Source organism: Megalopta genalis, chromosome 13 (genome assembly GCF_051020955.1).
Source record: "Megalopta genalis isolate 19385.01 chromosome 13, iyMegGena1_principal, whole genome shotgun sequence".
NCBI classification, from domain to species: Eukaryota; Metazoa; Arthropoda; class Insecta; order Hymenoptera; family Halictidae; genus Megalopta; species Megalopta genalis.
This window is the reverse complement of record NC_135025.1, coordinates 8,727,938-8,753,129: the sequence shown is the minus strand read 5'-3', so window position 1 is coordinate 8,753,129 and position 25,192 is coordinate 8,727,938. Positions and strand designations below refer to the sequence as shown.

Genomic DNA, 25,192 nt, shown 5'->3' with positions numbered 1-25,192 from the left:
TGTTCAATTTCGATTCGCGTTGGAACTGTTTCAATGACAACGATCTGTGTCGAAAACGAAATATAGTTCGAATCGAGTGTTCGAACCCCTTAACCTACGATTTACGTTCGAGGATTTTGGGCCGAAAACGTAGACAAGCTCGTGCGCAGCCTTCGAGCCATTCGCACGCGACTTGTACAATAGAATGTTTCGAATTGTATCACACCATTGCAGATGATTAATTTCGTATTACTGATTTTTGTATATTTATTTGATATATTTATAATTAATAATATAATATTATATTATTATAATATTATAATATTATAATATTATTATATTATTATAATATTATATATATTATAATATTATAATATTATAATATTATAATATTATTATAATATTATATATATTGTAATATTATAATATTATTATAGTATTATATATAATATTATTATTATATTATAATATTCTATAATATTATATTAATAATTATAAATATATATATATATATATATATATATATATATATATATATATAATATAATAATATAATATTATAAAATATTATATAATATCATATAATATTATATATAATATAATATATATGTATCATATATTATATAATATTATATAATATTATATTATAATTAATTATCAAACTCGCATCTACAACAATTATTGCATCGGGTTGTAATTACTTATCAAATATTCCACAAATATTTATAATTTTAAAAGGGCGCCGCCGCTAATATTTATATATTTGGCTCGATCGTCGTACTACGGGCTATGCCCGTAGTTGTAGGTTAAGGGGTTAAAATCGCAGGAGCAAATCGGTCTCGCTGTCAATTTGTGACGAGCGCGGTCCTTTTCTGTTCCTTTTCGGTGCCGCGTATGGTTCCTGCATATCGCCATTCTTATAAACGAGAAGAAAATTGTACAGCGACTTTTTATGCGTCATTTTATGCGTAACGGCGTGAATTGTTCAGCCACATTGGAAAACCTATACGAACGAAGTCGGAAGCTTCTAATACAATTTAAAAAAGGAATTATTCTAATATCACTGTACACACGATTCATTTGAAATCTCCTAACGCAAGAAATTCATACGTACCTGCAATAAATATGATACATGATCCCTTTATACAGTCGATATAATTAACGCGTCTCTTTTCAGCACAGTGACGTTGTTATTTCTACCTTTCAAGAAATGGAATTCTCACGGCCGTCCAATTTTTAGCGATTTCTCCATCGCATTGGATAATTTTACATTTCTCGAGGAATTTAAACTGCTAGTACAACGTGATGACCGGACTGCCGATTTTATGCGTTCGTGGCAAAAAATGAGTATGAATTCATCGACTGTGAACGTCGATGCAACGGTTTGAACTTATTAAAACGATTAAAGACGGAAGGAAACTTGTGCTCGATTTCTTTTCTTTTTGTATTTTGCACGAAGATCCGCAGTCCAGCGATAACAAATTAAATCTCAAAGTAACAGATTTATAATAACATTCACGTAGGCTGGTAGAATGTCTCCGATAATATAAAGTACCGAAAAGTTTTTGCTGTAAAAATGACGAAACGAAGGTGCGCTTGAACGAACATTTCAACGAGAATTCGGATGAAGTCACAGGAAGATGAAATCACGGGACTGTCGAAACAACGAAAAGAACATCCGACATTTCAAATGATTTTCGATCGTGAACAGAAAGGTACTCCTTCCTCTACAAACGAAACGTTTTTCAAATAAATATTTTATTCATCACGAACAAACACACATTACTTCCACTTTGATTTCCTTATTAATTTTTATACAACAAGTTTGCCCAACTCTGTCGACGATACTGCTTCGTTCTCCCATTTTATTTTTTTCATTCTCTCTCTCTCTCTCTCTCTCTCTCTCTTTCCCAGCGATAAAAACGCTCTTTGGTCATTTATACGAGCTAAAAAAATAAACTGGAGAACAAACAAAGACGAGCCAGAAGCGCAAAAAAGAAAGAAATACAACATCGTAACCGTCAATTTTCAACGTGATCGCTGTGATCTGGGCGCGAAACGGAAGTTCAGCGATGCGATTACAATCCGTGACGAATCACGTTACAAATCGTTCGATCCTGACACTTCAATGTTCGTTTCCCGATCGGTTTCGTCGCTGACGAAACCGTCGTTTACGTTCCCGCGCGTCGATCCAAGGAAACCACCCCTAACGTTTATTGCACCGTGCCGCTCGAGGCTCACTGAAAATTTATAAATATCGAACAAACAAATCCACAACGGGGTTCGTCCATTAATTGGAGCGATTTCTCCATCGCGGAGGTGCTCGAACATCTGTATATCGATACGTTCCACAAAATCAAACGTAACGAGCGTGGTTTGTTTTTCTCTTGCTCGAAAGCTTCGCCAGCAAAAATTAATTTAATAAATAATCGAATCGCGCGACATCTTTCGCGGATCTCGTTCTAGAAACTTCTTTGCGAACGATTCGAATTCCGTGTTTCCATCCGTTTGAACGGACGGCTCGCGACGATTCGACGAATCATAATCGGCGTTCCCAGCGAATTCAAGCCGCGGACAATTTCTTTTTCGCTCGAAAAATATCACAACGATTTACATGCCGTTTTTCTCGCCTGTTCCCTATCGTTTCGCGAATAAAACGATCGATAGCAACGCGCGCGCTCGAGAAGCCCGACGCCGTGCCCGCGTAACCCTTCGACGACACGTTTTTAACACGTTCTACCTGAGTTTCCGTCCGAACAGAGGCTGTTCTTCGCGATCGATCGAATTCGTCTTTGTTCGTCGCCGTGCTCGAACGTTTGAATCGTGAGAAACATCGAGCGAACACACCGAACAACCGTTCTGACAAAATCAAAACCCGTTCAACATAATCGCCGACACAATTAGATCGTTCCGAGATATGATCGAAGCGCTTCGGACACGTAAGATTTCGTTAACTGCGTATATCTTACAATAATTTCTAATTATAACCTTCCTCTCCTCCTCCTCCTCCCCTCTCTTCCCGGTTTCGCTTCGATCCTCCGTTCATATAAGCTCGTGTTCCTACCAAATGATCTCTCGCTTTGTCGCAGTTTTCCCTTCCTTTGTCGTCCGAGAAATTGCCTCTCCTCAACCCTTTCGCGCGAGCACGAATCTCGCAGGCGCGACGATCGACGAGAAACGAAATGAGATTCGAGAAAGAATCGAGAACCCCAGAGTCGGCTGTTATCGTTCACTTAAAATACGTTCATAATGGAAATGCCGAGGATGCTTCGATGCTTAAACACCGAACGGCTGCGATTTCGCAATATATCGTTCTTCCGTTTCATAAATAACGCGATACCATCGCAGCAATAAATAAATTTTCGAATCGTTTCGAAGTACAGCGACTCGCATTAATATTCGGACACGATGTTATTAGAAAAATTGTTGCTCCTTTTTTATCGTTTATAACAGTAATCAATTGTTTTCTCATACAATAAGGCGCTTCTTATAGTATGTAGAAACATAAATTTTGTTTATTTATTGCACATGTTCTTTCGTATGATAAGCGATAAACAAGATTGTGGCAAAATTTCACGTCGCAGAAATATTCGGACAGTGAATGAATTAGATTAATTTTATATAAAATGAAAATCTTTTAAATCATATTATCATAATATTAATATTTTTATTTAAATATTATATATATAATATAATATAATAATATATTATATAATATTATATAATATTATATAATAATAATATATTATATATAATATAATATATATATATATATATATATATATATTAAAATTTTATTTAAATACTCCGGTGAAGTCCGTTTCCGTTGGTCTAGCAAACGTTGTTTTAGCTCTGTTGTTGTTCTTGTAGGTGTTGCACGAATTTTGCGGTCCGATTGATCCCATAAATTTTCAATCGGATTTAAATCGGGCGATCGAGGAGGAGAATGCAGTACTTTTGGACAATTGTATTATAATAAATATTCTTGTACAATTCTGGCCTTGTGTTTAGGATCATTGTCCTGATAAAATTAAAAACTGTTACGTATGCCCATGTTTATAGCACTTGTAATTAAATTTCTTTCTAAAAGTGTCTAAATACTTCATTTTGTCCATAATATATTTTGTCCATCGATGAAAACACGATTACACCTACAGACGAGATACAACCCACACTATTACACTCCCGCCACCGGTCTAAAATTTGAGATGTAAAGATTGTGAAGATTAAATTTGCATTGATCCGAAAATATTTTTATATATAAAATATTATATATATTTATATATATGAAAATATTCTTCTGCAAAGCTCTATCTTTTCTTGCGATTTGCTTCATTTATGTATGGCTTTCTACGAGGAACTCTTCCGTTGTAACCATAAGTTTTTAATACTCGTCGCACCGTGTCCGAGTGTACCTTCTTCCCAGATTCTACGAACAACTTCTTTGTTAATTTTGCAGCACCTTGTCCAGAATTTTTCTTTATTTTTCTTAGTATCTTGCGTTGGTCGCGGGAGTCTAATAATTTTGGACGACCTTTCTGAGGGATTAAATCGATTCAATCCTCGCGAATGTGTCGACGTGTAATATCTGCCACACTACTCTTGCTTATATTTAATAATTCGCTTGTACCTCTGTACGATTTTCCCTTTTCCTTGCGATAAATAACCAACTGTGTCGGATTTCAAAAGACCTATTTCTTCCTTTTCGTCCGATTTTCACAAGTAAAGCGTCTGACATCGCCGATAATTTCTGTGGCACCGAGTTCTTACAACGAATTTTGATTCGTTTATAAAATTTGTTTATAACAATTTTTCTAATAATATCGTGTCCGAACATTAATGCGAGTCACTGTACGTGTCCGCGTTCTTCAAAAACGTTCGGAATACACGTTTCGCTGTCGTGGAACAGCGTGGCGCGTTTCTCGCATCGAAAAGAAACCTGTAATCGTATCGTAGCCAGCAGAATAATAATTCAAATAAAATAGAAAAATAATTGCTTTATACTCGTGTGCGTATTCTCGTACCAAAAATAATTGCCTGGTACACGGACGCGCGAAGTATTTCAATTTTAATAGACGGCGAAGCGTGCTTTGTTCCGTTCCAAGGGTCCACAGACGCGCCTCTGTCATAAATATATTAATTCGAGGATTCGAATTTCAATTCGAAGTTTCTTCTTACATTGATACACGACGCGATGTAATGCGCGTGATTCGCCCCGGGGCTTCGTTCCCAGGAAAATCGTCAAGTTCGACGGAGGCGGCCGCTGATTCTAACGAAATCCTTCGCGAAACGCCGACGTTTGATCGCGACGCTTCGCGCTCGCGTTCGCCGCAACGGCTGCCGTCGCAGCGAGATGGTCGAACATTCGCGGACGTTCGTTGTTCACGGTGGAATTTGTCGTTGTTGCAGCTGTTCGTGGCGATTCGTTCAAACGACTCGGCTATCGTATTTCGAAACGGTCGAAAAATCGGCCAGCGATCGAGGAGATTATTCGTTCGAAACGGCAACGGGCGCGAAAGGGTTAAGCTACTCTCGAGAAAAGCCTACGAATTCCAACTGGGACAACGTTCATCGTTCGACTCCATTCGTGCATTCCACCCTATTTGTTCTCGCAGACTACTATTCTCTTCAAGCACTTATTAAAAGAAGACCACGAAGAAAGCGGACACTTTCGTTCTGGCCACACTGCACAACACTATGGACTTCCTGTATCGTGGTGAAGGGAGTCACTGTCACTTTCAAGGTAGGTTACGTAGCTGTCGGTGCTGTCCGGTTGCTGTACCATGTCGGGCCCGCCGCTGCCAGGATGATGGGGCCCGGGTGGTGGAAGAGGACCGCCGCCGCCGCCGCCTCCGCCGTCGTTCATAGGCCCGCCGAGCATCCCTGGCGGTGGTAGCTGCGGTGGCCCGCTATGAAGATCGTAGCCGTGCATCTGAAAACAAGTCGTCGTTGTCTCGTTTTCGAAAAATACGGGCTCGTCTAAAAGTATGGGGAAGCGATGCCACGAACGGCGAACTTTCATTTCGGCCGAGGTAACAATAATGCTGTACGATTCATCTAATTCTAGTTTGAAACAGTCGAAAGAACGGCTCTTTTATCGGGAGAATGCATAGTGTCGACGAGTTCTTTCGATATTTGTTTTATTTTTTGAAAACAGACGAAAATTTGCTTGTCCTTTTACATCGAATAAAGAGACGTTCATCGAATATTGTGGAAATGAATGCATGAAGTAAATGAAATTAAAAACGGTAAATAGAAAATGAAATTAATTCGTGTTATATATTGTGTATAAATATAAATTTTCATATGTTTTTGTCATGAAGAATTATGCTATAATGAATTAGAAAACATTTATTAGTTCATCATATAATTCAGATTGTTTTCAACAATTTCAATGATGTGCTGGTATTTCATATATTAGTATTACAAAATGTGTATTCGAAATCATTTTAGTATCATTAATTTTTAAATGAATTGCGCCAATTTCGAAACAAACATCCTAATGTTATTAATGCGACTTCGTCGACAACAACGTCAAATTGTTTAAATGTTCTTACTATTTTGCAACTCATTTCTTTCACAATTTACAATGAAGAACAGAACTGACAATGAATTAGAACGGTATAACTTTTTTAAAACTGGTCCAAATGACTTGAATTTTTCCGTAAATCTTAGGACTGGATCACTGTAGAATGAATTTTGCTATTACTTGGAACAAAAAGAGTATAATAAAACTCGCGTTTTTTCACTGTTTTATCTGAGCCTATAATGAAAATTTAAACAATGCATTTGGTACATCTCGATTCATTGGGATAGTAAAATTAGTAAAATTTGATATTTTAATATTAATATATAATAATAGTATATAATAATATTAATGTTAATATATAATATTAATATATAATAATATTAATGTTAATATTTAATATTAACATATAATAATATTAATGTTAATATTTAATATTAATATATAATAATATTAATGTTAATATTTAATATTAATATATAATAATATTAATATTAATATTTAATATTAATATATAATAATATTAATATTAATATTTAATATTAATGTTAATATATAATATTAATAGTAAATTATTAAATTAACAGTACATATTATAGTGAAGCATATGATACATTGTTTATATTGAAATAATATATTATTTAGCGCATACGACAAATAAAAGGAATAATAAAAATAGAAAAGCATAAAAGAGATAGAAGAATAAAATAAAAGTTAAAGATTAAAGAATCGTAAAGAAATAGGATTAATATTATCCTATGTTAAGTTCACTATGTTAGAGATTCAACTTAGGTTAACTATCTTAGGTTCGCAAAGTCTCAACAAAATAGGTGACTCCGAGGCCTCGAACTCTCCTCGTTGAAAAAATCTTTGCAATAACATTGTTCAGACCTGTCCAGTAGTTCTACGTAGCGTGAACCACTGCGAAGTATAATTACCTGTGATACCAAATGGTGGAAAGATGGTGTGTTGGGATCTAGCCTGTCTAAATCAGTGTGGAGAGCGAAATCCGAAAGTGCTTTCCACGGTGGTTGATAAGCTTGCACCTCGAGTGGCGTCATTCCTATGGAACTCTCGTGTCTCACGGGACTACTAGCCACCATAGGAATGCCGTGCATTCCTCCGAAGCCTAATTTACGACCGTCCTGCAATAAAAAAGCACCGCGATTCGTTAAATTGTTGGTCATGTTCGAGTACGAGGTACTGTCAGATTTTTAAACAAATCGCCGTCGTATTCGTTCATTTACTCCCGAAAGTGTCGTAACAACGACATAACTAACGAGCGCAACATTATCACTATGAACCGAATTCAACGAAACACGAACGTCGAACTACGGAAACGAGTACTTAATTAAAAGTATGGCGGACTAAACTTACGATAAGAATATTTACTAGTTCACTTATCTTCGAGTAGAAGCGTCACGTACATGTAAAGAAAGTTGTATGCGAAATTATTTCGAATTCATGTAAACATTTGTTATTCAATTTGTTCATCAAATTTCGTTCTTAGTGCTTGATACCGGTTGACCACGGTACAATATAATTTAAACAGTGTTAGTTAATTTGATGAGTACCATTTCGGGCACTCGTCAAAATATCTTAACGCTTTGTTCACCGGCAGTTTTTTTAATAGTGTACAACCATGTTTGACGTGTTAATTGCGACAAGGATCACTGTTTGAATTGACGATGGTAATAATACAAAATTTTAGATATTGACATTTGTTTTAAATTATATATATATATATTGGGTTGGCAACTAAGTAATTGCCGATTTCAGTTATAGATGTCTCTCACTCCCATTTTTATGATATCCGTAAATGTTATATTATAAAATTATTATTATTATTATTATTATTATTATTATTATTATTATTATTATTATTATTATTATTATTATTATTATTATTATTATTATTATTATTATTATTATTATTATTATTATTATTATTATTATTATTATTATTATTATTATTATTATTATTATTATTATTATTATTATTATTATTATTATTATTATTATTATTATTATTATTATTATTATTATTATTATTATTATTATTATTATTATTATTATTATTATTATTATTATTATTATTATTATTATTATTATTATTATTATTATTATGTTATTTTTTATTGTCCGTGAATGTTAGCAACTGGACAAATTGAATGCAGCGGTCAAGGAAAAGCGACCAGAATTGGTCAATCGTAAAGGTGTCATTTTCCAGCAGGACAATGCTAGGCCGCACACGTCTTTGTCCACTCGGCAAAAATTGATGGATATTGGATGGGAATTGATGTTACACCCACCATATAGCCCTGATCTCGCGCCATCGGATTACCACTTATTTCGATCCCTGGACAACTCCCTTCGTGGTAAAACTTTTAACGATGATGACGCTGTAAAATCTCACTTAACTCAGTTTTTGGCCGAAAAGGATCAGACTTTCTACGAGCGTGGAATTTTCAAGTTGTCAGAGAGATGGCAAAAGGTCATCGAACAAGATGGAAAATACATTACAGATTAAACTTCATTCCAAGTAAAAAAAAAATTTTTGTTTCATTGAACAAATCGTCAATTACTTAGATGCCAACCCAATATTTCTATCAATTTGGGCGCGCCGGTTACCGGTGGCCCCCATGGCATTCAACGCGTTAACGAAAGAAAAATCACCGTTGCACATTAACCCTTTGCACTCGAATGGCGACTCCGAGGCGCCACTAAAAATTGGTGTACCATTTTTCAAAATCATTCTAAGCGCATCGGACTCGTTTCTACTTGAAAAGAAACTATTAAAATTGCATTGTACTTGTCAACAGGCTCAATTTCATGCGCATAAGTCGCAATAAATTATATAAAATAGAACTACTGTAGATCAGAAATCATGTTTTGGATTTCGAATTCGAATAGCTTCGACCGCAAAGGGTTAAAAATCGCCGAATTTCCAGAATTCTCTGCTCACCTTCTCCTGCATTTGCTGCTTCATCGCGATCGTCTTCTTCTTGTCCTTGCAACGCTTGTTCTGGAACCATACCCTGATCACTCGCGGACTCAGCTGCGTCATTTCCACCAGCTGTTCCTTCATCAGCGCGTCCGGCCGCGGATTTGCCGCGTAACAAGTCCTCAAAGTGTGAAGCTGCTTCTCGTTAAGAACCGTGCGGACCCTGGTCGGCTTTCCATCGGAACCGCCGCTGCTCTTATGGCTGCCTGATCCTCGGTTACCACCCACGCTCGCTTTGTGCGATCCGCTCTCGGACCCAGAATCTGCGAACACGTTCACCACAATTAAGCCACTGTTACGACCGTTTTGCAACAATCTTATCGGCCGCGATTTCTCTCCCGTGATCTGGACTCGTTTCTTTGCGACGCGACGCGACATTGATTCCTACTTTATTAGGGGATCACGGATATGTGATCGTGCGAAACACAGATTTTCCGCCTCTGTTCGAAGCACGGTAGAAACCTCGTTTGTCCGAACGTTTTGTCCAGGGACATGGAAGTTCGGATAACCGAGGCGGTCCAATGATTATATATATATATAATCATTATATAATATAATCATATATAATATCATATATAATATATATAATATAATCATTTATCATATATATATATAATCATTATATAATATAATCATATATAATATCATATATAATATATATAATATAATCATTTATCATATATATATATAATCATTATATAATATAATCATATATAATATCATATATAATATATATATATCATATATATATAATATAATCATAAATCATATATATATACACTCTACTTTAATGTACTGCAAAGGGTTCTTCCTTTCGATCGATATTTATTTAAATCAATGGCGTAGAAGTCAAAGTTATACCCGAGTTCGAATACTTTTGCGAGTAACTGTACATTGTTACAGCTCGCGAAAACAGACAGACCTGTAAATAAAAATAAATACCTATAAATAATATATATAAAGACCTATAAATAAAAAATGAGACAGACCTGTCTACCTGATTTTATTTATTTTATACTCGAAACGGTTGTTTCATGTATCACCGTTCAGTTTGAAAATACGCTTGAAACGGTAACCCTTCCATCGTGTTTCTATTCATTCGGATAACCGAGGTGCAAACGTTTATGCGTGGTAACGCGAGGAAACAGATACAGATACTATTTTGTTTGCAGTTTTCATACAAAAAGTGGGAGAAACATGTAACAATTAAAATTATATATTTAAGCCTTACTTTTTCATTTTATATTAGTAGTACATATATTTGCGTTTTTGTTGGGATAGAATAATGAAATATAGATAGAATAATGAATATAATTCGTTAATTTACGTAATGGTACTTTTTCGTAATAAAATGATCAATTTGCCGATCGATGTATCTTAAAATAAAGAAATGTTCATCTTCATACATTTCTGCTGATTGAACTGAAATTTTTCGCTTCAAGGTCACCCGAAGGTTATACTGTGGCAGGTCGTTGAATTCGTCTCGACACGAGCTACATTAATGCGAAGTAAAAAATGTGCAGTGCTATTAAAAAAAATTAAGCTGACCCGAAATTTTTATTGAAAAAATAATAATTTTTTAAGATTACATATTTCGTCGTATAGCAAACAGTGAACCGATGAACATTTGTTCGAAACACTTTTTCGTCAGATTAACACAAGTGCACCAGAAAATGTGGGGAATAGTTAAGGAAACACTGTGCATATGCACGAATACCAATCAACGTAACCTACAAACGAACGCGGTTCTAGAGCGAATTATGTAGTTCGTTACAGGATGCCCCGCTGTAACGACTTCCGGATTCCAGTTCGAAAGCGTCGACAATGAAGAAATAGAATAATTCTAGAAACTTCGATGTAGATGAAAGCGAAGGGTTACGCTTCGCAAATAGTAAAAGCGGAACTGCGAGGAGCCCTTTAAAAACGTTCGAAAGATCGAAGAACAAGATGAGTCGAGAACCGATCGTGCGCATAAAATTTGTACACGAAATCGTCGACAATGAAGAAATAGAATAATTCTAGAAATATCGATGTAGATGAAAGCGAAGGGTTACGCTTCGCAAATAATAAAAGCGGAACTGCGAGGAGCCCTTTAAAAACGTCCGAAAGATCGAAGGACAAAATGAGTCGAGAACCGACCGCGCGCATAAAATTTGTACACGAAATCGTTGACAATGAAGAAATGAAATAATTCTAGAAACTTTGATGCAGATGAAAGCGAAGGGTTACGCATCGCAAATAGTAAAAGCGGAACTGCGAAAAGCCCTTTAACCCTTAAATGCATATTGTTGCCAATTGTCTACATTCAAGTTCCACTTAATTTTATTCAAAAACCTGAGTATGTGCGTTTCCGAACACACGTTGATAACAATAGACAATAGACCATGTGTGAAATAAAAGACTTGACATTACTTTTGGCGAGTAAGTTAGATGTTTTTTGACATTTGAATGTGATGGGTGATAACTTCCAGGTTGCAAAGAATTTTCACAGACTGAGTGCATCAAATGCAATGTCACAACAAAAATCGCAATTGCTTTGCTGCATTTCATTTATAAATAATGTGAAAATTCCTATACTAATAGATAATATAAATACATGACCATTTGTTTATGTCTACAATAATTTCAGTAATAAACGCATATTGTTGCCAAAAGTCTACATACAACTTTTTTTCAAAATAGATACTCAATATTATTACCTACATTTTTTTATTTATTTTTTACGTAACCTATGACTACATTCCTATAAAAAACGATTTTTTAAAATTCAAAACAAATAATCATGCATTTAAGGGTTAAAAACGTTCGAAAGATCGAAGAACAAGATGAGTCGAGAACCGATCGTGCGCATAAAATTTGTACACGAAATCGTCGACGATGAAGAAATAGAATAATTCTAGAAACTTCGATCTAGATGAAAGCGAAGGGTTACGCTTCGCAAATAGTAAAAGCGGAACTGCGAGAAGCCCTTTAAAAACGTCCGAAAGATCGAAGGACAAGATGAGTGGAGAACCGACCGCGCGCATAAAATTTGTACACGTTTCGAAAATGAGTTTTTCTACACCTCGTTTTGGGTTGCAGTAGGGGTCCATTTCGCAACGGCGATCATAAAACATGCGAACAAGTTCTCGAGGCAAATTGGCTCGATAAGGGTTTTTATGTTAAGCCGTCGGTCGTCACCGGGATCTCTTCCTCCGCGCCTCCGAAGTTACCGTCGGATCACCGATTTTTGCTCGATCTAGGACGTTTACTTATCTCGACGTTCGTGAAAGGTGGAAGCTTAACAGGAACACTGCACAAATTGCGAGTCCGGTGTTTTCATCGGCCGACGTGGACGACGTTGCCCGGTGCGCCGCTTATTTGGAAGAAAGCCGACCGCTCGGGGAAGAGCTGCGCAACTAAATCAGGAGAATGCCGGGTAGAATGTCCGGCTGGGACTATCGTCCTAACCGGTCTTGCGAAACCTTCTTCGCCGGCTAATGGGAGATCCGGATAGTAGTTCAACATGGCGGATGGAGAACGCGAAGACAAATGCCTGCCCCGTATTCGAGAGACCGAAGACAATATCGTCGATGAGTAAACTTCGGCCACGGTTCCGTGATCGGTGTATAGAGAGCCCAAAAAGAGGAGTCGCGCGGGACACACTCGTAAACCAGGGCCCAACCCGGACCAGACCTGGTCCTAAATTTTATTTGAAATTAAAATACGAGATAAATGCCTGAAATCGTTCATTTCGAGCCGCGATTTCCAACGCTGCTGTTCGAGAACAACAAATCTACGAAAATTTCAAAAATATCTTAGCTTATGATTTTCGAAACTACGAGTTCACATAAATGGTGTCTATAAAGTAGATGTTCAAAGTAGTTCAGCGATATTTTCCGAAGAACATGGAGGACTGTTAAAAGAACGCCAACAAACGCGAAGTCGGTGCGCTATAATAAATGGAAATACATCCAAAATCGGAAGTCGGCAAAATTTTCTTTGTAATTAAAATAGGAAACGACTACTTCGAATCATCATATCGAACCGTTGTTTTCAATGCTGTTATTTGGAAGTAAAAATAATATCCGTGCGTTCGAAGTAATAAATGTCTTAGATAATTGATTATCTCGGTATTATTTTATTTCAAATATGACCAAGGAAATCATTCTTATATTATAATTATTATTATATTATTATTATAATTATTATTATAATTATTATTATATTATTAATATTATATTATTATTATATTATTAATATTATATTATTATTATATTATTAATATTATATAATAATATTTTCCTTATCAAAGAGCATTCTAAAGATCATCTGTAACAGATTTTTACAAAATAATAAAAATAATCATCCTCCACTGGCTATTATCGTATAATGATGTAATTGCCCATTTATCTTGGAGAAATGTCATTGAAAATGTCAGTATATACCAGACTTAGTGCTGATAATTAGATCATCGTGCAAATAATTTCGAACAAGAATTTCACAAAAATTACATCAAATAATTATTTCGAGCAAAACAAGTATCAGCAAATTTTAGCAGTAAATTCTTTTTCGTCAGTAAATTTTTCCTTCTCGATTACAACAGAATCTGCTCGAATGATCAAAAGATGATCATGAATCCAAAATAAAACAAATATTGATGTTCATTGTTAATTGTAATAAGATCTGTTTCAAAGAATCAATAATTGAGTGTAAATACAAAGTACAGAAAATATCAATTTATAGTATATTTATTTAGTACAAAAAATAGAGCAATCTATATATTTCATTTACGATAATAACAAGATTTGTTTCGAAGAACCAAACGACGAGTAACAATCCAAATTGAAACAAATATAAATATAATACTCCGAATTATAAGTATGTCTCGTAAAAAAACAAAAAAGCTGGACAACTGCCGCTATCTTGTGAAAATCGAGCACTCTCAACAAAGACTGTTGCTTTGGAAGTGTTTCTATGGTTTCATGAAATCGAACGCAATTGCAATGACTTCGACATGTCGATACTGATTAGACATCGGCAGAGTACACGGATTTGTCACCGATTAGCCACAAATATGATTAGCGAGGAGTGTCCAATCTGTGGGAATTTGTACACTTGAACTGAAAAGGCAAGGTCTTAAGAGACGAGTCTAAGCAGCGATTTTCTATTTCGATAATAGATAATGTCTGCCGATGATAACGATAATTCGTTTCAAGTGTATTTTCATACTGAATGGCGATACATGAAGCAACCGTTTCGAGTATAAAATAATAAAATTAGGTGGATAGACGTCTGTCTTATTTTTTTCAATCCTCTGTTTTCGCGAGCTGCAACAATGTACAGTTACTCGCAAAAGTATTCGGACACTGGTATAACTTTGACTTCTACGCCATTGGTTTAAATAAATATAGATCGAAGGGAAAGAACCCTTTACGGTATGTTAAAGTAATAGTATAAATGTTCAGATACAACAAACTTTCGATTTAGTATAAAAAATTACCTACGTAATTGAAAAAAATGTAAAAAAACCATCGAATTTGGACGCCTTACAGAACTAAGTCGAAAAGTTATAGAAATAAATTTATTTTCAAATTTTTGTTACTAGTTTTATAATCTCTATCGTTTAACGATATGTTTCAAGAAGTTTGACATTTTGAACATTATTATTTATTTATTCATTTTATTATTTTTATTATTTACACGATTTTATGATTTGTTTATAATATGTATAACTTTCTTGTTGCAACTTGTGTGGCCGAATTCACTTTATATATTTACACGCGTAAATATCATTTGTTATCTTAATTTGATAACGCGTCTGAAGAAATTCGTAAAATTGGAATGCATTTCTGGTTGACTTTTCTCACGTTACATCAATATTAGCGGACCAAAATACGTTTTTGGACCGAATACTTTTACGAGGAACTGCGAGTATAACTTTGGGAGAGTAATTACCCAGCTGTGACAATAATACTCGGCTTATTTTTACGGATACTCATATTCGAGGATCTTCTTCGCAAGGAAAAGTAATTACATTAAAGTCTGATTCTGATCTAATCCGAACCAGACACGATCAAATTCATCGCGCACCTCTGGAATTCGGTGATTACTTCAAGGATATTGAAATTACGCTAGCTTTTCTATCAGTATGCATCAAAATTTCTAAGAATTTTCCATCCCAAATTAAATGACATGCAAAATGACATTAAATGATTATCGTAAATAATAATTAGTTGATTATCGTAAAACATGGATTAAATACGGATTAATAAAAGCTGTTTAATATAAATTAGCACCCATCCGTCCATCGGTTGAATTTAATTCTATCGATCATTTAAAAAAAGAACTTACTTCAATATGTATACAAACATTTTATTCAATTTTAGCGATGTTGAAGTAATTAGTGACGACTCTGAGGCACCATTAAAATCGTTATACAACGTTCCAAGATAATTTTTATATTATCAAAGTTTAGATTCAAAAAACTGTTAAAAGTGTAACTATTGTATCAGTTACAATATTCAATTCCATATGCATAAAATGCACTTTGCAATATAAAATGGAAATATTCTAAGTTAGAAAAATTATTCTAGATTTACAATTAGAATGGCTTCGACTACAAAAGGTTAATAGATCTCGACGATGTAATGAATGGCTGGGTATAATAATTAATAAACAACAAATGCAACTAAAAATTAATATAAAATATAATATTGAAATAATAAATATAATATAATATAATATAATATAATATAATATAATATAATATAATATAATATAATATAATATAATATAATATAATATAATATAATATAATATAATATAATATAATATAATATAATATAATATAATATAATATAATATAGTATAATAATTAATAAATATAATAAAATATAATATTGATAATTGATCTTAATGCGAAATAAAAATTGTCCGCATCAATTCTATACAACAAGGGTACAAATTGAATAGAATGAAAGAGAATATGTAAATTGAATGGAACGGAAGAGTATAAATTGAATTTCAGTTAACAGCGTAACGAGCCTTTTACGTTCGCCCGATGTTTTTGCCGTTCCGCGTTTCGCTCGCCTATATTCGCCGTGAGCGCATAAAATCTATCGGTCGCACAAAGAAGCCCGTGATCGTTCCGAATCGTAGAAAACAAAAGCATCGTTCGCGCGGCTAATTTCCATAGAATTTTTCCCCGTTATCCAACCTCTTTCGCGGATCTCGTTTTTCTTTCGCGTTTAAACGTATCCTGGCCACCGTGCGTCCTATACGACGTCGTCGCCCGTTAATTACCGGCCGGGCAAATAAAGTAAAAGTCGCGAGATATTTGTGTCGAAGAGCTCTGCCTACGAATCAGGAAAGTTTCGAATGGAATAAGAATTTTCAGAGGCTCGGCAGCTCCCTTGTTAGCCGCATCGATCAGCGAAGGACTGCTGCCGCGAAACGGGCGAACAAAAAAAAGGCGAGGAATCGGAAACCTTTCGGGGACATTTTAGCCGGCGAAACAGCGAAACCTGTTGAGAGTCGAATTTCATTAACTCCCAATTAACGAGTAATAAGTAACTCGTGCTGCGATAAGGATCCAGTTTCCTTGGCAGCGTCCTTCGGAAGGATTCGGCTGCCACACGAAATCGACTATTTGCGGACGCCGTGAGACGAACAGGCCGATAGAACAAATCGAATCCTACGTTATTGTAATATACAGGGTGTCCCAGAAATGTCTCGCGAACCGGAAATGAGAAGTTCCTGGAATCATTTGAAGTGACTTTTTCCTTAGCGAAAATGCAACCCGCGGCTTCGTTTACGAATTATTAACGAAAAACACTGACCAATGAGAGGCGAGCTCGTCTAACGCTTGGCGGCCGAGCCAATGAGCGCGCGAAGCACGGTTCCGCTCGTTGGCTCGGCCGCCTTGCGCCAGCATATCTCACCTCTCATTGGTCACTGTTTTTCGTTAATAACTCGTAAACAAAGCCGCGAATTGCATTTTCGCCAAGGACAAACTTACTTCGAATTACCTCAAGAACCTCGCATTCTCGGATTGCGAGACATTTTTGGGACACCCTGTATAATAGCTATTCTGACTATAGTATATCCAGAAGCGAATTAGACGAATCCGAAATGACGGATCGATGGGGAGAATTGTTTCGTTACTTTACTGGTCACACTGAATATTACTATATACTGCATTAGCTTTTATGCACGTAATTATTACAATTAACTTGTTTTGCATAATAAATGGACGGCGATACACGAATATATCTATAATTACGTAGTAAAACATTTTCAGCTATGTCTCCGCTTCAGGCGAATCATCGTTTCGAAATAGCAATTGACTTCGCCGGCGAACGTATAATTATCTTTCCAATTTTGAATTTCCTTTTTTTACCTCTTCGGTATAGATAAATAACAAAGTCGACGATCTCGCCAGAGAAGTTAATAAAAGAGACAATACAGCGTTCTCAAATATAGCTAATTTCGTTAGACGAACGTTCTCTTATAGGATACTGGAAAACAAATTTGCGTTTAAAAATCTTCGTTAAAACGGAGCGTCGATGTTTCCGCGACTTCGCGAATCCACGTATTTTTGCTAGCTATTGTTACCTTCGCTTATTTACGAAAGATATTTTCATGCTTTTATGCAATTCAGTCGAATCACACAAAATGAAAATACTCCTGTAAAACCGTAAATCGATAAAAATAAAAAAATAAAACTAAGTAGCAAAGCTGATTCGACACCGTTCAAAATCGAACAACTGATTTATCATTGTATCAATTGATTCGAATTCTTTTTTTTCAAATTTGAGAACAACTGTTTTACCGAACAATGTCCAAAAAAATTGCAATCCGTTAGATTGATAAAATAAAAAACGGGAGATGCGTTCCTTTTTTTTCATCTGTGATAGTAACGAGAATTTTAACGGGCGCGCGCTTTGTAAATCTCTGAGTAGCCAATTTGCATGTTGAAAATTTCATCTCGGTTTCGGTGTTTGCTGTCCCCGCGACTCATTGGGCGCGCTGTGGAAACGGAATTGCATCTATCCGCAGTCTCCGGGACCGATTCGAGAAAAAAAAAAGGTATGCCGAGCGTGCCGATAGCGTTTTCTGATCCAGCGTGAATCACGGAGCGATGAAGCGTGTACCGTCGATCGAATAGTTTGGTTGTTCGCCGTATATTTAGACGGATGGTCTAACAACGTGGCACGGCGTTGCTTAATCGACGATAATTGAAACTTGTGTGGTACGTGTGACACAGGGGCTAGCTGGAACGTAGTTCCTAATTCCCGCGTAAACAATTTCGTAGTGTCGCGCGCGACCGGCATATTTCCTACGGTGTTTGTCACTTGGCTTCCTTATGGAAATTGTTGTGTCTAAACATCTTTTCCGATGCACGAAACCGTGGGCCCACGGACCGGTGACGGCAGTGGTTTGACAACTCTTTACAGAGGAGCCGAGGTGTCAAATGTAGCACCTCTCCGCCAACTACTGTGGCACATAACTACGCACGATCTCTATCATTTCCTTTCCTTTTTTTTTCATTTATGAAAGCTTATTCAATTCGTTTTTTTGTCTCCCTCTCTCTCTCTCTCTCTCTCTCTCTCTCTCTCTTTCTCTCTCTTTCGGGAATCGTGTCCCCATTACACGAGTTAATGGGAGGATCTGCTACGAATTCACGCGCGAGAGCCGTACCCGACGAACGTTTTACTGTCCTAATCCTACGTTTTTATTGTTGAAATTTCTGCGTTTATTGGTGCCCGCCGGAGATCGATTCGTCTCGGACTATTTCCCCGCGATCGGACGGGTTCTGAGATAGATATTCGGGCCTTGCACAAGTGTTGCGATTAATGCCAATTAGATGGACGAAAGTCGGAACTTAATTTCGTAAGAAATAGATGCTCGTAACATGGATTAATGTTTGTACCATGAGAATATTGATGTTTCTCTGTCGGTGTTTTTCGACTGAAAGCCGGTCTCGCGGACACAAATTGCTAGCATTTTTTATAATTATTACGCTATTACATTTTTTACGAGTTCTTATTTAAGATTAACGTAAACTGATATTATTGAAATAAGCTTTGCGTTTGCTTTCTTATAGATTAAAATAAATGTTTGTAATGCGAACTAGCAAAAGCAAAGGCACGTTCGATTGCTTCAATTAACACGGTTAATTATTTTGATACCGTTAACAAACGGAAAATACGTTGTTGCTAGCATTAGAGCAGATTTCCATGTAAATTGTAATATGCGGAAATCTGTGCAAATTAACAATGTTAATGTTTTTAGTGGCAGAGATCGCAATTTCACGATGGAAATTGTTCGATATTTGGATCGATTTTAAGAAAGACAATCGCCTCAGAAATATACGTATAATAAGGCAATCAGTATATTTATTTGTTGGAATAAAGATACAGGGAGACATTTCATGTAATAAACATAAAAAGAGAACTTTGTTCCAGTTAGTATTTGAGAATGTGTTTTATAGATCTCGGTAAAAGTTATATGCATGTTAAAAATTTTACCGAAATCGGTTGACCTTGGAATGAGCTGTAATCAATTAAAGATCTCAAAAATCGCAGCTCTGCCCAGATTTTTGACACTTTCGACCAGTAAGTGTGAGATATTTGCAATTTTTACAATCTTTTGACACTTGTAACTCGACTTTGCATTTCTTAGATTTTCGTTATAGGCTCAGATAAAAAAGCTAAAAAACGAGAGTCTTTCATTACGTTTTATCATACCAAATAATAGAAAAATTATAACGAAGTGATTTAGACATACTGATCCCTCTATCATTTAAAAAAGAGTTCAAATCGTTTATTCTAGTTTTAAAAAAGTTACTGCGTTTCAAAAACTGCCCGAATATTAATGGGAGTCACTGTATAGTTACTACACAAAACATATCATTGCTAGACTGCGGATTTTCGTCTAAAATAAAAGTTGTCTGCAGCAATCGCGGGGAACAGAAACCAAGTAGCAACTTCATGGTTCCTTCAATCATCCTGATAGGTCAACCCTTTCGCAGCGAATCCCGAAAATTCTCGGACGAAGTGTCAAATACCGAAAGGAGAAGCCCGAATCGTCCATTATAATTATGACTCCAGTGTCCATTCCAGTAATGCCCCCGTGTTTCATAAATCGGGACAATGAGAAAACTGAGGTACGCAATAATGGCACAGAAACACGAGTACGCGAATTAACATGTTTTTACAGCTGATTGTCAGATAACAACATTCGTGCGAGTGAATTTAATGAGAACAATGTTCAAAAATATGGGCAGCATTTTTACATCTATTTCCACATGCTCTGTCTATGTTTTATATTATTACGTATTATTCATGCTACTGTTTCAAGAAGCCAGCGGCTAAAATCGGCTACAATCGCGACGTTTTGTCACGACAGTCGACGCTCACCTTGCAACAATTTCTTCGGCTGCGCGAGCAACAAACAAAAAGCCACGGAATTTATTGCTCCACGGCGATTCGCAACAACATAATCGGCTTGTTACGGTTTGTTTACCAATATCCCGGCGCATGATCACCCGACACCGCGATAACTCGTTATCTAATTAACTCGTTATTAACGCGAGCTTCATTGGACGTTTAATCCAGCCTATCGAGCCGACGCGAGGGTGTACATATTAGAATGGTTGGCACGCGCTGAACACTAATCCCGTGTAATCCCGCCGCGTAGGAGGGAAGTGGTCAAGCCTCGCAGGTCTTAACGGCTTCAATTATCAACACCTAATTATGACCCCGAGAATCCTAACACAATACCGTTGCGTCAAGGGTGGTCCTTTGAGCTTCCCCTCCGGCGGGTACCCTTTCGCAAATTTGCCCTTTGTGCCCGATAGACTGTGTCCAGACAATTTAATCCACAAATAAGTCACGCTCATTTGGCGACGCGATAAAAGGTTATGATACTGTCACTCGATCACGATCCATTTCGCGATACCAGCCGAGAAACCGTAGCTAGCCACCCTTCTTTCATCCTCGATCAATGGCGCGACCGTGACTGGAATATTGTGTTTTATGGAATATTGTGTTCTATGTATCTGTTGTATTCTGTGGGATATTGTTTCTATTCTGCGCGAGCCACTATCAATCCATATATTAACACGTTCCGTGCCACGTGTACCATCGATGGTACACGCTTGCATGTTTACTTAGTGAACTGAACAAATTGTTTACAAGAAATTTAGAACCGAAGAATCAATTTCCACCGCAAGAATGGGCGTTGATAAGTTTTTGTTACGTTGTTATGTGTACGAGAATTAATAATTGCACGTAATACATCAAGTTTTAGTAAAATATCAAAGTGTGAAGATTCGAGTAAAAAAAGCTCGGCACGGAACGTGTTAATACGTGAGTGGGTTAGAATTATGGTAGAGTGTTATTGTTATAACACGTGTATCGTCTACGGACGAAATTGATTGGTACGGCGATGTACAGTGAAGAGTTAATTTGTATGTAACTTTGTAATTTATTTCTCTCGTTTCTTTTTTAACATTTTCTGAACAAGAAAAAAATTATGTTACAACCTATATAACATAATATATGTTGTAATACATGGACTTCAGTTCGAACATAGTTGTAACATAATTTTTTTGTAATAATAACATTTTTGTAATAAAACGATTAGCTTATAGCCGATCCAATAGCTTCGTTTTCGTTAAATTTACGTAACGACACTTTTTCGTAATAAAATTATCAATTTGCTGATCGACGTATCTTAAAATAAGGAAATTTTCATCTTCAATTATCTCTGCTGATTGAACTGAAATCTCTCGGTTCATGGTCACCTGAAAGTCATGCTTATAGCAGGTCGTTGAACTCGTCTTGACACGAGCTACATTAATGTGAAGTAAAAGATATGCAATGCTATTTAAAAAAAATTAAAGTAACCTCGATTTTTTTGAAAAACAGATTAAGTAGATAGAAATCAAATAGCCTCGATGCCGCAAAGGATATATTCGAGGTTATAAAAAACACTGGAGGACCAACTGAATATTAAGTATTCTTCGTAATTAATTAATTTCTAATTGGATGTATTATAATATTTTACATAAATATACAAAGATGTTAAGTGAACCTATATTTATTTAGCACTTGCGATGAATCGACCATTAATAACAAAAAGGAGAAATGTTACGCAAAGCACGTTATTACATCTAAAAAATGAGTCATCATTACTTCGGCTATTGTATTTCGTAATTTAAATAAATTAACATGTTCGAGTTAGTTTGCCGGTGTCATTGTTAACCCGCGGACTATGATTTGTTGAAAAACGGCGCACTTTCGGAGATGAACAGGAGTAATCGCGAGGCCGGCTTGTAGAGACAAAAGAAGAGCATTTCCATTACCTGATATCGAGCCGTCGTTGGGATGCTGATGGTGATTATTATTCATAAGGGATGCGTTATTATTATTCTCGCTGCCAGGAACACCGCCGGGCCCGGAGCAGAGCTTGCCACCCTCGAGAACGTCGTGATCGTGTCTGCAGAAAAGACCGTCCTGCCTCAAAGCAAATTCGTCACCAGGTACTAGCTGTCTCATGCACGCCGAACATCGGAAGCACTTTATGTGATAAATCTTGCTCTTTGCCCTCATCACGTAGTCGTCTCTGCTAAAGCACTCACTGCACTTGTCGCACTTCGTCCCGAACAATCTGGAACAAATAGCATTGCCGTTCATCGGATCTGCAGTTCGATGTTCTATAGCATTTTTTCCCTTAGATTTTAACCGGTTCGCCGGTCTAATCTACGATTTTCCTAATCGTTTCTGGACAAGTGTCGACCCATCGACGAACTCAGTTTCACGTATATACAGGGCGTGGCACGTAACTGTTGCAACGATTTTTCTAGCACTTTCGACAGTCTGATAAAAAAAGATGTTCCCAGTGAAAGTCGATCAGTATTTGGTCGGCGATATATTGTACAATAACGAAGTCCAAAAACTATTGTTTTTCGACCAAAAAATTAAGATCATCTTCTCTTTTTAAAATAGCACCCCGTATTTTTGACTTCGCAGGGTTATTGATGATGAGAAAATGAATTCCACGACCTGCTACGTCAAAATTACATTGACTTTTAATCGAAAGAGAATAGTTTTCGTAATTTATTCTATTTCAATATGTGGCCGACTAAATACTCATTAAATTTTATTCGCCCCATTTTTTGTTAGACTGTCGAAAGTACCTGAAAAATCGTGGCGAAGGTTACGTGTCACACCCTGTATAATTCCTGAAGTCGTGAACACATTGTTCGAGTACACGAAATTCTGTTTTTACACGGTTTTGATTTAACAAGGTCTAGAGACAAATAAATTAAATTTCCTTTTCACACGGTTTCATTCGATTCGGCACGGTAAAAAAAGTTGTCTGATGCAAATTTTAAGGACTATTATTTCCAGCAACCGTAATTATCTAAATACATTCATGACAGTACGTATGATGCTCTCATCAATGAGTAACGCTATTTTTCTACGTATGTACACGATGGCATTTTTACACGGTTTTTTCTGGAACGTATCCATCCGCGTAAAACCAGGATCGAGCGTAATTACTAGACCGAGGGTTTAAGCATCCGTGACAACGATGAACAGGTCAAATGCAGAACCGTAGCGAGCTTAGTAGCATTTAAGGATATTGTTACACTATTTTCAACTGTGATTACAATCGTTTAAAGAGGAAAGACATTTCCGTCTAATTTGTTTCCTGTAATTAACTTGAGCAATTTTTACTCCGCATAAAGATCCGCTATCTAGTAATTGCACATTTGTCTTTCTTCCGAGTAATTTCTTTATTTTGATGAAATCTTGTCCATTGATTATTGCATTCGTGCGATTAATAATTGGTATTAATAATAACATGGCTTTCGGATGTGCACAGAAACAATTGGTACTATATATGTTGGTATTAGGAGCTATTTCTTTCAACTGCATTATTTCTGTATACATACAGTAGAAAATAATTACCAATGATATAACTACCAATATAATAATTACCAATATATATATAATAGTACAATGATATAACATGATGAAGATATTTTTCTAAAAAGTGCTCGTAAACATTAACGTTACGTTACCGTTCCGTATTAAATAAGAAAAAGTGAATTACAATTGGCTTTTGCTAGATATAATATGAATATTAAATATATGTACATAAAAAATGACATGAGAAAATAAATATAAACAGTAATTACGTTAGACATAATACAAAGGATAGGTACATAAACATTTACATAAATATTTGTAGGTTATTTCTTCTCTCCGGTCTACGAAGTACCTTCACCAAGTACATAATTTTTAATGGCGTACGATCAACAAGTAATTCTATCGTTTAAAAACGAATAATAAAATAATAGATGTACAATCGTTTCTGTTTGAAATGTTCATGTATCTGCGACGTGACATTCATGTTCCATGGTGAAAGTATTATGAATATTTAAAACAATGCTTGGGTGCAATGGGGTGCCACAGAGAAACAATGAAATATAAGAAGGCAATATTTCTTGCTCACTTTTTCATGACCACGAGTCGATTAAAAATGTGTTATATATGTTCACTGCTCTGTGTGTACACTATTGTGATAATTCCGACAGAATAGAATACGACACAAAAATTCGTGCTAAAGTATTACGTCTTTGAAATATTTCAGCGTACACGTTGTCTCGATCAATTAGTCATCGTTTC

General features: G+C 36.0%; 1 protein-coding gene across 1 annotated transcript in view; it reads right to left on the bottom strand.

Moving 5' to 3' along the window:
* Positions 1-3,931: 3,931 nt before the first annotated feature.
* The window catches only part of tup (LIM1_Isl and LIM2_Isl domain-containing protein tup), a 95,118-nt gene continuing 73,857 nt past the window's right edge, over positions 3,932-25,192 (bottom strand). The window contains exons 3-6 of the mRNA XM_033476971.2: positions 22,861-23,165; positions 9,471-9,772; positions 7,444-7,650; positions 3,932-5,911 (exon numbers count right to left, since the gene is read on the bottom strand). Coding sequence (XP_033332862.2) covers positions 5,675-5,911; positions 7,444-7,650; positions 9,471-9,772; positions 22,861-23,165 — 1,051 coding nt within the window. The 3' untranslated portion in view covers positions 3,932-5,674. The remainder of the gene's footprint in view (positions 5,912-7,443; positions 7,651-9,470; positions 9,773-22,860; positions 23,166-25,192) is intronic.